Below are 14,506 nucleotides of genomic sequence, written 5' to 3'. Positions count from 1 at the left end.
TCAATCCCTTCACTGGCTTCCGCTCACCCACTTAAATAAATTCAAAATACTAACAACTTACAAAGCCATCCACAATTTAGCCCCCAGCTACATCACTAGCCTAGTCTCAAAATACCAACCTAATCGTTCCAAGACCCCCTGCTCTCTAGCTCCCTCGTCACCTCCTCCTTTGCTTACCTCAAGGACTTTCCCAGAGCCTCTCCAATCCTATGGAACTCCTTACCCCAATCTGTCCGATTATCTCCTACTCTCTTAGCTTTTAGACGATCGGTGAAAACCCTCATCTTCAGAGAAGCCTACCCACACCTAACAACTGTATTTTCAATTTCTCCATCAGTTCATCCCCCCACAGCTATTACCTTTTGTTTCACTTGACCCTCCCTTCTAGACTGTAAAGCTCTAAACGAGCAGGGCCCTCTGACCCCTCCTGTATCGAATTGTATCGTAACTGTACTTTTTCCCCTTATGTTGTAAAGCGCTACACAAACTCTTGGCGCTATATAAATCCTGAATAATAATAATAATAATAATAATAATATTCCAGGGTTGTGGCTATATTTAAGCAGATAAGTGAAACCTCTATTTTTTTTTTTTGAGTACTAACAAAAGATGTTAACTAAACCATTGAGATGTAGGACTCTGTACAAGGGCTTACCAAACACAGTGATACCACAAGTCTGACATAGCAGCACTATAACTGGAACTCCAGGAGTTAAGCAGCTGAGAAACAATATACATTCTTAACACATCAAGACCCCCAAGCATAACCACTAAATTGGAGTCCAAACGATTGCTACAACCAAGAATCTGTTCAGTCCTACCACATCCTAACACCAGAGACAGAAAGCATTATATATGTATTTTACGATTTCACCCATAGTTACAACTTTAAACGTTCAGGAGGTTTACAACGGTTTAATCTTCTGACCTTGACAATGGAAGGATCCGTAAAACTCTCATTCAGGATGTAAAGGTCACTGCGGAGCTCAAGAGGATCAATAATAAAATCCTCACTGCGGGTGGAGATCTGCAGGAGGCAGGTGAGGCCCAGGAAGCTGCGGTACGAATGGTGCTGCAAGAGGAAGAGGACAATTATTAACGAACAGGCAACAAACACTAAAGATTCTCCTTAACCTCTTGCTGTTCATGCAATGCTTGTGAGCGGCAGCAGGGAAGGTGGACTTTACCGACCACATGCTACACATATGCGTCCATGGGCGGCCCAGTTTTCTGTACTGAAAGCGCGCTCACAGCACAGTGATCAAGCTTTCAAAGACAGTTTCCAATCTTTAGTAATGTTCGGGAGCCGGCGTCAGTTCCTGATCATGTAACCACGGGGATAGCCAATCACAGAGGTCACGCGATTGGGGTTTAATAGTAAATGTTGATAAGAATCATGTTTGCAGTGCCCATAGTAACAAGCATTTAGCTTCTCTATCTGAAAATCCTCAGACTAGAATCTAATTATTTTGGGTAGCGCAAATTTTTCTATTCCTATAGATAATATAAAAACAATTCCAGTATCGGATGACGTCTTACCTCCAGATCCACAGCAAACTCTGAGCATTTTAACAACTTCTCATTTAGCGCTACAAGATCATCCAGCGTGTTGATAAAATGGTAGGGGACGTCGTTCAAAGGTACAAATGGCTGGTAAAAACAAAGCAGCATAATTAGTTTTGCTGCCATACGGTCTTTGCATTATAAAGTTGCAAACTGCATAGCTGTAAAAATAGCAGCTGTGGCAAACATTGAACCTTCACTATATTTTTATACTGATTGGTTCTCTTTAACAATCATGAATGTGGTCAAATTAACAAGTACTGAAGTATCAAACAATGGCACATAACGCCAGATCTGAAAATCGATTTTGAACAAGGTCAAGGAGACAGGACTATGGTTACATGAGTAATGGCAGGAGGTCCTTACATGTAACATGTAGTGATGGCCTGAAAATTATCAGCCGAAAATAGGGTTTTCAGCCTTGTGCCAAAGGGTAAAAAGTGGCAATAATGGCTGCCAAATATGCACCAAAAATGCAACAAGCTGGATTTTTAACACCGCTTCAAAAAAGGTGCTGATAATGGGCAAAAATAATTTCACAATATTAAATTTAAAAAGGTTGAATATAATACATTTATAAAAATATTTATATATATTTTTTAAACTGTCAATTTTGGTTTTGGCCAAGTGCATCCTGAACTTTCGGTGCACCACTAGCAACATGTAGAGAGGGCATTAAGGAAATGGGTCATATATAAAAATATTCCCATTGCAAACATTTCGGGAGATGGCAAAAAAAAAAAAAGCAAGCATGTAGCAACTTCCAGATGGTAACATTATAAGCAACAGTATACAGTATATTGCCAATACACTATGGATCTTTAGGATAATGTCCAAATGTTTATTCTGGTGATCACATCACCAGAATAAAAGGTACAACATTGGAGAGTCACGCAGGACCCCTTTGTGGCTCCGAAACGTTGTACGATACCGATGTGATCTCTTGAAAAAATAAATAAAAGTTTGGGATGTTATCTTAAAGCTCCATGATGTGCTGGCGATATGTATGTACTCTTGCTAAAAATTAGGGGTGCAACGGATCAAAAAACTCACGGTTCGGATCATTCCTCGGATTAGGAGTCACGGTTCGGATCAAAAAAAAAAAAAAAAAATCTCCCCCACTGTAATATCCACAATCTCCCTATTGGCAGGGTGTGGCAGAGTACTGCAGGGTATTGGTGGGTATATTGGTAGGGCATGGAAGAGTATTGGCAGGGCATGGAAGAGTATTGGCAGGGCATGGAAGAGTATTGGCAGGGCATGGAAGAGTATTGGCAGGGCATTGCAGGAGGGCATTGCAGAGTATTGGCAGGGCATTGCAGCAGAGCATTGCAGAGTATTGGCAGGGCATTGCAGAGTATTGGCAGGGCATTGCAGAGTATTGGCACTGCTGCCATCCGATCTCTCCCCTCCACTGTACAGATCAGTACACAGAGGGGAGAGAGGAACTGGCGTCATGACATGACGCCGGTTTGTTACAAGTGATCGCTCCGTCATTTGACGGAGCGATCACGTGCTAAACGGCCGCCGGGTGTACCAAGATGGCCGCCGCTCCGGAGCTAGACAGAAGCCGCTGCCTTTCCTATGGCCGAGGCCACAGAGCGCTCCGTGGATCGCGGGTGTCCCGTATGGATCAACCTCCACGGATCGATGACGATCCGTTGGCCCCCTACTAAAAATGGTAAGGTAAGGCCTGGAGGAGAAAAAAAAAAAAAAAACACACAAAAAAAACCAAACTTACAAAATTGGGAAAAACAACATTTTTTTTCTTTTTTCCTCCCCAAAGCCCTTTATTTTTTGGTAAACATTGAATAAATAAAAAAAAAAAAAAGGGGGGGGGGACGGAATATGTTTTTTTACAATGATAAATAATATTTCCAAATGTTGCAAGGATGGCAAAACACATTCTTGCATGCCAGAGATGCCCTAAAGACATGTAAAAATACTTTATGGAATTAAATGATGAGGACCATAATTAAAGAGTTTTTCCCTCCAGAGTTCATTCCAGAAACATTTTTGCAGCTTCTGGATCATCACAAAGTATTTCACCAACAGCATCTTCAATAGTACTTTAAATTAGCAAAACTGCTCCACACAGATTTTTTTTTTCTCCTTAACGCTACTTACCGTGTTTGGAGGAAGAAAAATGCTGACTATGACCCGAAGAACACCATCCCTACAGTCAAGCACGGAGGTGGAAACATTATGCTTTGGGACTGTTTCTCTGCTAAAGGTACAGGCTGACTTTGCTGCATTCAGGGGCCAATGGACGGGGCCATGTATTGTAAAATCTTGGATGAGAATCTTCTTCCCTCAGCCTCAACACTGAAGATGGGTCATTAATGGGTCTTCCAGCATGACAATGACCCAAAACATACCGCCAAGGCAACAAAGGAGTGTCTCAAGAAGAAGCACATTAAGGTCATGGAGTGGCCTAACCAGTCTTCAGACCTTAATCCTATACAAAATGTATGGAGGGAGCTGAAACTTTGAGTTGCCAAGCGACAGCCAAGAAACCTTAAGGATTTAGAGAAGATCTGTAAAGAAAAGTGGACCAAAACCCTCCTGAGATGTGTGCAAACCTGGCCACCAACTACAAGAAATGTATTACCTCTGTGCTTGCCAACAAAGGGTTTCTCCACCAAGTACTAAGTCATGTTTTGCTTTGGAATCAAATACTTATTTTACTCACTGAACTGCAACTCAATTTATAACATTTGTGATGTGTTTTTCGTCTGGATTTTTGGTTGATATTCTGTCTGTATCATTTAAAATACACCTGTGATAAAAATTATAGACCCTTCATTTTTTTGTAAGTGGGCAAACTTACAAATTCTGCAGGGGATCAAATAATTAATTTTCCCCACTGTGTGTGATGATTCAGGGATTAGTCAATTAAGACCACAAGCTACAAGGGAGACCCCGGACAATTTTTGGGATGCATGTTTCAATAGAGAACTTAGGCAGCACTGACATCATGTATTAAGGATAAAATGCAATTATGTAGTTCCTCAATGAGTAGTCAGGCTGCAAAACTCACCTGTATGTCTGGCATTTCCATATGTTTCTCCAGAGGATCAAAGTGATCCAATTCATACCGATAAGGGTGAGCCAGCCTGAAAAACACATCATTAAAGTTAGAGAAGACGCTATACATTATATGAGAAAAAATATTGCTAAAAAGGATGGTTGACCAGCCAATAAAACCATAATTACAGCAGTACCGTTGGTACCCAGAAACACCTAATGGTGGATGTTAAGTGTGTGCATACTGAATCACTCTCAATGGTCTGCATAAGGAGTCACTCTAGTGCAGGGATCCTCAAACTAGGGACCTCCAGCTGTTGCAGAACTACACATCAAACGAGGCATTGTAAAGCTCTGACATTCACAGACATGACTCGGCATGATGGGAATTGTAGTGTTTGAACAACTGGAGGGCCGTAGTTTAAAGACCCCTGCTCTAGTGTGCGTTTCATTTGAATAGGGAAGGAGTTAACTCCTTTCCTATGCAATGGGAAAGCAAGCAATCTGCATTCTATTTCTGATGCCTTAAATAAGGGGTGTCTGTTCCATTAAACTGGTTATCCCTTCTAGAACAGAAAAAAAAAAAACGCATCAAGGAAAAAGCCTTTTTCTCCGCCGATTCAGGAAAAAGGGTTACAAATCAGTTGTATTTTTTTAAGATTTATTCACAAGTGTGTGACTGCTACAGTTCACATCCCTCTTTCTGCTTGTGCAGTGACCACACCACACAAGCAGAGCCTAAAAAGTTAACCCTCCTCCTTCCTCTCGTTTTGGGCTGAGTGGAGGACGGGGACGGGCAGAGACATCGGAGGATGCAGCTCCAGTTCTCCTGTTCCATCTGTCATAGAAAAACTGCTAGAACAGACAACTGATCCTAATTAAAAATGGTACTTCAGCGCCTTTTGTTTAGGGGCAGCATCTGCTGTATTTTCTCTGTTTATGCTTGTACCACTCTTCCCGTTTTTTTTTTTTTTTTACAGATGATTTTGTTTTCATGCATCTTACATGTCACTTTCAGGCTGCTGTAATCGCTGTTGGTGGATAAAATCTGCTAGGGCTGCCGGGACATCCAGGTCTTCAGGGCGCTTCTCCCGTTTAGTCCTGAGAGCTGGGGAAAAACAGAGCACAGTCACCCCCCATTACACAGGCGAGTAGCCGACAGGCTGCAATCTCATGTATTGACAATTTGAGGAATTCTAAATGCATATTACAGCTCCAAGAAGGTTTGCAAGTCATGTTACACCGAGCCTCACAAATCAAACAGAGGTTGATTTATTAAAGGCAAATATACTGTGCACTGCAAGTGCAGTTGCTCTAGATCTGAGGTGGAAGCTCTGATTTCTATCATCCAATTTTGTTCAAGAAAAAAATGCTGTTTTTTTTTTTTTTTTTTATTTCCCTTGCACGTGATTGGGTATTCTTTGAAGCTTTACCTCATTTACCAAGCTCTGGAGCAACTGCACTTGTAGTACACAATAGATTTGCCTTTAGTAAAATCAACCCCATATTTTATTTGTACCAACTATCAAGATGCAAGTATGGAAAAAATCAAAGAAAGTTCCTGGAATTATTAAGTAATCTAATTTAAAGTGCATGTGGAGCCAAAAGGTTTTCTTGGTTTTGAGTAGAGTGGGTAAGGGTTAGAAGTCCTGTCAAGTTTTTTTTTGTATTCTTTATTTAAGTGCTGTACAGAAGTCACACATGACATTAAACTTTCAACTGATTTTCATGGTTGCCAATGTGTACTAACATCATCTGTCACATTCATTAAAGTAGAATGATAGCATAACTATAGCATTAATATATATATATATATATATATATATATATATATATATATATATATATATATATATATATATATATATATATATATATATTTATATTTTAGAGTAAGGGAGGGTAATAACCCCTGAAAGGTTAATTTTTACCATCTTTGTCCCATTGGGGAGATTACCCTTCACTTCCTGTCCCATAGCCAAACAGGAAATCCCTGCAAATTAAGGGAATTCTTTGAGGACCCCCAGGTCACCAAAACTAGTGTCCCCATTGGAAGATATCCCATCTATTACTTTTCTGGGGACAACCCCAAATTTGAGCTTTTCTTTTACTTTCAATGATAATGGTAAACAGGACAAATAGAGAGGGTGAATCTCCTTAATGGGGGCACAGACAGCAATAAAAACTAGCGGTGTTCCAATCCTCCTCCCCTCTATCCAAAGCTAAAAAAATAAATAAAATTTTTTACCTTTGGTTATACCTTAAAGTAATAATAAAATCTCATTTGATTTGTTTACTTACCAGTTCTGTGCAGTGGTTTTGCCAAAATCAGCCCTGATCCTCCTCTTCTTGGGTCCCCCCGCTGGTGCTCCTGCCTCCCCCCCCCCCCCCCCCCCCCATAGCAAGCTGCTTGCTTTTGGAGCACTCGTGCGTGCTCGCTCCGAGCCCTGCTTTGTGTCTATAAAACGGAGCATGACTTGGCTCCGCCCCCCCCCCCCCCCCCACCTTCCTCCTCACTGGCTCCGATTGACAGCAGCTGGAGCCATTGGCTCCTGCTGCTGTATGTGATGCAATGAAGAGTTAGAGGCCTCAGTTCTTGTGCACATGGCTGGATCTAGATGACTCTCAGGTACAGTCCCTTGCAAAAGCATTCACCCCCCTTGGCTTTTACCTATTTCGTTACATTACAGCCTTTAGTTCAATGTTTTTTAATCTGAATTATATGTGATGGATCAGAACACAATAGTCTAAGTTGGTGAAGTAAAATTAGAAAAATATATACATAAAACTATTTTTCAGAAATAAAAAACGGATAATTGGCATGTGCGTATGTATTCACCCCCTTTGTTATCAAGCCCAAAAAAGCTCTGGTGCAACCAATTACCTTCAGAAATCATAATTAGTGAAATGATGTCCACCTGTGTGCATTCTAAGTGTCACATGATCTGTCATTACATTTACACACCTTTTTGAAAGGCCCCAGAGGCTGCAACACCCAAGCAAGAGGCACCACTAACCAAACACTGCCATGAAGACCAAGGAACTCTCCAAACAAGTAAGGGACAATGTTGTTGAGAAGTACAAGTCAGGGTTAGGTTATAAAAAAAAAAAAAATATTCAAATCTGATGATCCCTAGGAGCGCCATCAAATCTATGATAACCAAATGGAAAGAACATGGCACAACAGCAAACCTTCCAAGAGATGGCTGCACACCAAAACTCACGGACCGGGCAAGGAGGGCATTAAATAGAGAAGCAGCACAGAGACCTAAGGTAATCCTGGAGGAGCTGCAGAGTTCCACAGCAGAGACTGGAGTATCTGTACATAGGACGACAATAAGCCGTACGCTCCAAAGAGTTGTGCTTTATGGCAGAGTGGACAGAAGAAAGCCATTACTTTCAGCAAAAAAACTAAATGGCACGATTTGAGTTTGTGAAAAGGCATGTAAGAGACTCCCAAAATGTATGGAGGAAGGTGCTCTGGTCTGATGAGACTAAAATTGAACTTTTTGGCCATCAAAGAAAATGCTATGTCTGGCGCAAACCCAACACATCAATCACCCAAAGAACACCATCCCCACAGTGAATCATGGTGGTGGCAGGATCATGCTGTGGGGATGTTTTTCAGCAGTCAGAATTGGGAAACTGGTCAGAGTTGCGGGAACGATGGATGGAGCTAAATACAGAGATATTCTTGTGCAAAACCTGTACCACTCTCTGTTTGATTTGAGGCTAGGACGGTGGTTCACCTTCCAGCAGGACAATGACCCCAAACACACTGCTAAAGCAACACTTGAGTGATTTAAGGGGAAACATGTTAAATGTGTTTCAAATGGCCTAGTCAAAGCCCAGACCTCAATCCAATAGAAAATCTGTGGTTAGACTTAAAGATTGCTATTCACAAGCGCAAACCATCCAACTTGAAGGTGCTGGAGCAGTTTTGCAAGGAGGAATGGGCAAGAATCCCAGTGGTAAGATGTGGCAAGCTCATAGAGACTTATCCAAAGCAACTTGGAGCTGTGATAGCCGCAAAAGGTGGCTCTACAAAGTATTGACTTTAGGGGGGTGAATAGTTATGCACATTGACTTTTTCTGTTATTTTGTCCTATTTGTTGTTCGCTTCACAATTAAAAAAAAAAAAAAAAAAAAAGAAAAAAAATATTCAAGAGTTGTGTGCATGTTAAATTAAATGATGCAAATTCTCAAACAATCCATGTTAATTCCAGGTTGTGAGGCAACAAAACACAAAAAATGCCAAGGGGGTGAATACTTTTGCAAGGCACCGTATATATTTAGGGAGGCTGCGAGGGAAGCTGCAAGCAGAAGGTTGTTTTACCTTATGCACAGAATGCAGCAAGGTTTAAAAAAAAAAAAAAAAAAAAAAAAAAAAAAAATTTCCCCTTTCTTTTTAAAACCACTTTAAAAGAGAAGTATGGGGTTTGGGGTTTTTGCAGATTTATACTTGCCTAGGTAGATGCAGCATCGGTCCCCCGATGCCTCTAAGACTGAAAACCGAGCGATCCAACAGCGCAGATCACTCGGTTCTCACAGTTCCCCGAGCAGAGAGCTGCTGTCAGTCACTGCTCTCCCCCCTCCTTGCTCATTGGAGCGCTGGGCTGTGGGGGGGGGGGGTGAGAGTGGCCGACTCAGGCTCTCAGCGGCTTGTTGAGAGGCTCAGCCGGTGCTGGTCCAGGCATGTGGGCAGATCCAGACTCCATGACCTTACCTGAGCCTGGACCGGCTCTGTGATGTCAGCCCGCTCTCTGCTCAAAATGGGTCAAAGGAGTGCTAAATGAACTGCACTCCTGTGATCCATAAGAGAAGTACAGCCAAACGAGCTTTGCCTGTACACCTTTAACAGGTAATCAGCTCCTGTCAAATTTTTACTGCTATTCAGGGCTTTGTTAGAGATTTCAACTCACTTCCTTTCCTGCTGACGTGCTGCTGTAGAGGAAATGAGTGCAACTTTCCAACAGCAACATAGACAAAAACATTTCTTTAGCAGAGTAAGGGGGAGGCCAATACCTCTGTCACTTTATTTCTGTGTCCCTGGTGCTGATTTTCCCTCACTTCCTGTCTAGTAAAGCGGTTGTCAGGACAGGAAGCGAAGGCAAATTTCTCTAACAGAGCCCCAGATAGCAGTAGGTAGGTGGGATCACTTCCCAAGTTGCGAGTGCCATCAAGGAACGTGAACTGGTAGCAGCGATAGGTTTCCCAGTGCTATGGCAAGTCCTTACTCTCTGGAAGCGGTTTCTGCGCGTTTGGCTTTATAAATATTTTTGGAACAAAAGGAGTGTTCGTGTTGTCTATCTTTTCTTTGAACTTCAGCTGTGGTCGCACAATGTTCTTGGCCTGTAGCAGACGAAATGTTTGTGTCTTGTGTTTCTTGCTTGTGTCATTGCTCTGCAAATGCAAAAGAAACAGGCACATTAAGAGCATCGCCACCAGAATAACAGTGATAATCTGAAAGAAGCCCGGGGTTTGTGGGTTCTGCTTACCCGGCGATTCCAGCTGGAGATAATGGTCTTTGGTGCCTGAAGACCTGCAGGCAGAATGGGCTCCTGGCTACGGTGCACCCCTGAAGCTTCATCCAGCATCATGCCCTGCAAAATAAGAGTACCTGTCACTGCTTCTGAATGACTGCCCAGCACTCAGCCCAACTTAAAGCAGTAGCAAACTCAGTACAAAAAAAAACAAAACAAAAAAAAAACAAAAAAAAAAAAAAAAAAAAAAAAACACAGTAGCCCAATATCACTATGTAATGCATTTATGAACACAAAGATATACTCTAGCATCCTATCAGCAGCCTTACTATTGATGCAGCTTGTTTCGTTAGTTGTCTGTTCCAGCTGAAGCCGGCGCCATCTTTGCTGCAACCTCCCTATTCCTTCCACATGTGTACTTCTGCCCTTTCTCCTGCATCATTGCAAGAACCTCATATGCTCAGTACAAGTAAACCAAGCCTCGTTTTCATCTGTTACCATGGTGCCTTAGCCCCGCATAACCAATCAAAATACACATGTAAATATCTTACTCCTGATTTGCTGGCTGTGCAATAACCATCGAATCAGTGCCTTTCCTTGCTCAGTGTTGATGCTTTGTAAACACCCCATGACATAAATAGTCACATGGGGTTTTTCGGAAAATGATGAATGATGAGAACGCTCGCAAGATTACAAAGACACAGCACATAGCTGTACAGTAATGGCATACTCAATGTGCCGTCAATCTGGATACCACTGCGCATGCACCAGAGACGTAATTGAAAGAAGGAAGGGATACCATCTTCTAAACCCCGCACCTGGACTGGATTTTTTTTTAAATTAGAAGAGAAGTATCAGGTTTTTTTTTTTCCCCTAATCATACTTACCTAGGTGGATGCTGCATCTGTCCCCCGCCAGCTCTAAGACTGAGAACCGAGCGATTAAACGCTGCTGATCGTTTGGCTTTGGCTGTACTTCTCCTTTAAAGCGGTGAATAAGGAATAGGAAAATAAAATCAGAAACTACAAAATACTGTAGCTGCCAACATTTAAAGGAGAAGTCCAGCCTAAGCTTGTTTGGCCGGGCTTCTACTATGGGTCACAGGAGTGCAATTTGTTTTGCACTCCTGTGACCCGTTTTGAGCAGAGAACGGAATGAAGTCCGCTCTCTGCTGACGTCACAGAAATCAGTCCAGGCACCGCGTAATCCCGACAATGGAAGTCTGGCTCTGCCAGGTACCTGGACTGACACCCGTCTCCCGCCCCCCTCCCCCCACAAGCTCAGCACTCCAGTGAGCGCGGAGGGGGCAGAGCGGAGAGCTGCTGACCGACAGTCAGCAGCTCTCTGCTAGGGGAGCTGAGAGAACCGAGCCATCAGCAATGTTTGATCGCTCAGTTCTCAGTGCAGAGGCGCAGGGGGACAGATGCAATATTGGACAAATGCTGCATCCATCCACCCAAGTATGATTCTAAGAAAAAAAAAAAAAAAGTGCATTTAATAGGGTTGCACTGATAACGAGTACCGATATTTTCGGTCAAGTACTCACTGATACTGAGTACCACAACTTTGCGGTGCGATTTGCGTCAATACAAAATAAATGGGCGCAAATCGCACTGCCCTAGCATTTAATTTATTAGGAGAATGCAGAGCATTGCACCTACAATCACCAGATAGCGTGTGCCATCCCAGACCCCTGCAGACTCTCAGCATAGCTGTCTGCTCATACCTCATACAGGCAGACAGTTACCTGAGAACAAGAAGATCAATGGACTACGAGAGAACTCACCAGCTCAGCTCATTGAGAACTACAAGCCGTCAGCTGCAATGGCTGACGGTACTTGTAGGCATTCATTCACAGGACACAGTGAATACAATGACGCGACCATGTGGCTGCAGATGCCGGATACTGGAACATGTTACACGTTCCACCCTAAAAAAACAGGTGAACTTGACCTTTAAAAAAACAGATACATAACAGTCCCTGGAGTCCAGCGTTGTCTTTTATGCAGATGATTCTCATCAGGGCATCTGCTCAGCCATTTTGGTTTTAGGAGCCATCCGCGACTTCCTGATGTCCCTCAGCTGGCTCCCCTGCTGCGCATGCACAAGCAGCAGCCTGCAGGGAGACTGTTCCTACATCCTCCTGAAATATGATCCCAGGAGGCTGCTGGCAGGCAACATCGTACTGAGAAAAATGTACCGATTCCAAAAAAGTTTTTTTCTTTTTTTAATTAACATTTCTGCAGAGGCTGAGATTCAATAAATGAAAGCAGAGAAGTCATTTTTGGATGAAGATCTAGATGCTTTTATGTGTGTTATTTTTGTGCAGTTTATTAATGTAGGAGTATATGCACTGATCATTTGTATTGTCAATTAACACTATACATTGTTTGTAATAATTATTTATACTTCTACAGTGGTAACTTGGATTACGAGCATAATTTGTTCCAGAAGAATGCTTCCAAAGCACTCGTATATCAAAGCGAGTTTCCCCATAGAAGTCAATGGAAACTCAGGTAATTAGTTCCACAGTGACTTCTATTGTTTGCAGTACCACATGTGGCCAGAGGTGGGGGAGTGCCAGAGACACTCGGAAACCGCTCGGATGCACTCGGAAACACCCCGTTCCCGAGTGGCTCCAAATGTGACACCGGTGCCCCTACACCTCTGGCCAAATGCAGTACTGCACACCGCAAAAGCTTGAATCCTGCTCGTTTTGCGAGACAACGCAAACTGAGTCAGGATTTTTCATTGCATTGCGAAACGCTCATTAACCGAGTTACTCGCAATCCGAGGTATTACTTTATAGGTTTATTTTTTTTACTTCATAGTGCTATATAGTTGTTGTATTCTTATATATTATTTAGCTACAAAAGTAAGCACCCACCACTCTCTCCAGAATGGCGTCATTAGCATCCACCAGCAAATCCATCTTGTCTTCCAGGGCACTGTCCTTATTATGATTCCCGGTGTAACTGCGGCAGCCATGATACTGCATAATCCGACTCATGCTGTGTGTGAAGAAGACCGGATCCCAAAGAAAGTAAAAACAGAACCCAAGACATTAATGAAGTAGATATGGAGGAAGTTATTGGTTATGCTGTACATTGTTCTATTTAGATGTAAAACAAAGCAAAATTTAAAAGAGACCATCTCCATCAAGGCCAGCGTTTCTCATACAAACAGGATATCATAGAACCCTGGGGTGCCTCCTGAAGCTGCTAGGGGTTCCTAAGGCAGTGGCAACTTTATCTCCCATCTACAACGACACCAAATGCAGAGTGGCAATTTGCCATGGACCACCACAGTGAGGTGTTACTTCTACATGGATCATTATTCTTAAAGTGATACTAAAGTCTTGGTTTTTCTCCTTTAAAAATAACATACATGTTATACTTACCTGCTTTGTGTAGTGGTTTTGCACAGAGCAGATCCTCCTCTTCTCAGGTCCCTCTTCGGTGCTCCTGGCCCCTCGTTCCTGTTAAGTGCCCCCACAGCAAGCTGAGCCGAGTCGCAGCTCCGTGTGCTAATTCAGACACAGAGCCTCGGCCCAGCCCCGCCCCTCTCTCTCTCTACTGATTGGCTCACCGACTTTGACAGCAGCGGGAGCTAATGGCACGTCTCTGCTGTTTCAGGCAATGAGGAGGGAGAGTCCCGGACAGCCAAGTCTCTCCTGCAACAATTGCTGGATAGAGATGGGGCTCAGGTAAGTATTAGGGGGGCTTCTGCACACAGAAGGCTTTTTATCTTAAAGCGGGATTCTGGCAAGCGAAAACATTTTTTTTAAGTCAGCAGCTACAAACACTGTAGCTGCTGACTTTAAATAAGTAGACTTACCTGTCCTGGGTGCCCGCGATGTCGGCCGCTCGAGGCCGACCCGTCCCTCGGCTCCCGGCACCGCCATCCTAAGTAAGGGAAACAGGCAGTGGAGCCTTGCGGCTTCACTGCCAGTTTCCTACTGCGCACACGCGAGCGGCGCTCTGCGAATGGCCCCGTGGTTTTGTGGGAACACACACACACACACACACACACACACACACACACACACACACACACACACACACACACACACACACACACACTTCCCAGAAGGCAACAGGGCCGCTCACCGAGGAGCAGGACACGCAGCGGAATAGGAAGAGGCAGATTACGAAGACTGCCTAGCAACAAGGGTTTAGGTAAGTTTAAAAAAATTTTTTTTTTTTTTCAAATTTTTAAAAAAATTTTTAGGATTTTTCATGCAATTTTTTTTTTTTTTTTAGGATGGCCCTCCACTTTAAAAAGGCATAGAATGCCAAAGATAAAAAAAAAAAAAAAAAAACCTACTGCCTTTACAAACAATTTAAACTACACTAGTAGAATTTCATTCAACATTTTTTCGTTGCAAGATAGTTTGATTGTTTTTCTATTAGTGGATCAAATCAAGGTTCGTT

General features: G+C 42.9%; 1 protein-coding gene across 1 annotated transcript in view; it reads right to left on the bottom strand.

Annotated features, from left to right (window-relative positions):
- LOC141111295 (exosome complex component 10-like) overlaps window positions 1-14,506 on the bottom strand; it is a 58,481-nt gene that overhangs the window by 35,916 nt on the left and 8,059 nt on the right. The window contains exons 3-9 of the mRNA XM_073603460.1: window positions 12,961-13,084; window positions 10,089-10,193; window positions 9,828-9,993; window positions 5,596-5,698; window positions 4,604-4,679; window positions 1,540-1,650; window positions 929-1,072 (exon numbers count right to left, since the gene is read on the bottom strand). Of these exons, the coding sequence (XP_073459561.1) occupies window positions 929-1,072; window positions 1,540-1,650; window positions 4,604-4,679; window positions 5,596-5,698; window positions 9,828-9,993; window positions 10,089-10,193; window positions 12,961-13,084 (829 nt within the window). The remainder of the gene's footprint in view (window positions 1-928; window positions 1,073-1,539; window positions 1,651-4,603; window positions 4,680-5,595; window positions 5,699-9,827; window positions 9,994-10,088; window positions 10,194-12,960; window positions 13,085-14,506) is intronic.

Source organism: Aquarana catesbeiana, linkage group LG10 (assembly GCF_042186555.1).
Source record: "Aquarana catesbeiana isolate 2022-GZ linkage group LG10, ASM4218655v1, whole genome shotgun sequence".
Taxonomy (NCBI): Eukaryota; Metazoa; Chordata; class Amphibia; order Anura; family Ranidae; genus Aquarana; species Aquarana catesbeiana.
The sequence above is the reverse complement of the archived record's forward strand: the minus strand, read 5'-3'. Positions and strand labels throughout refer to the sequence as shown.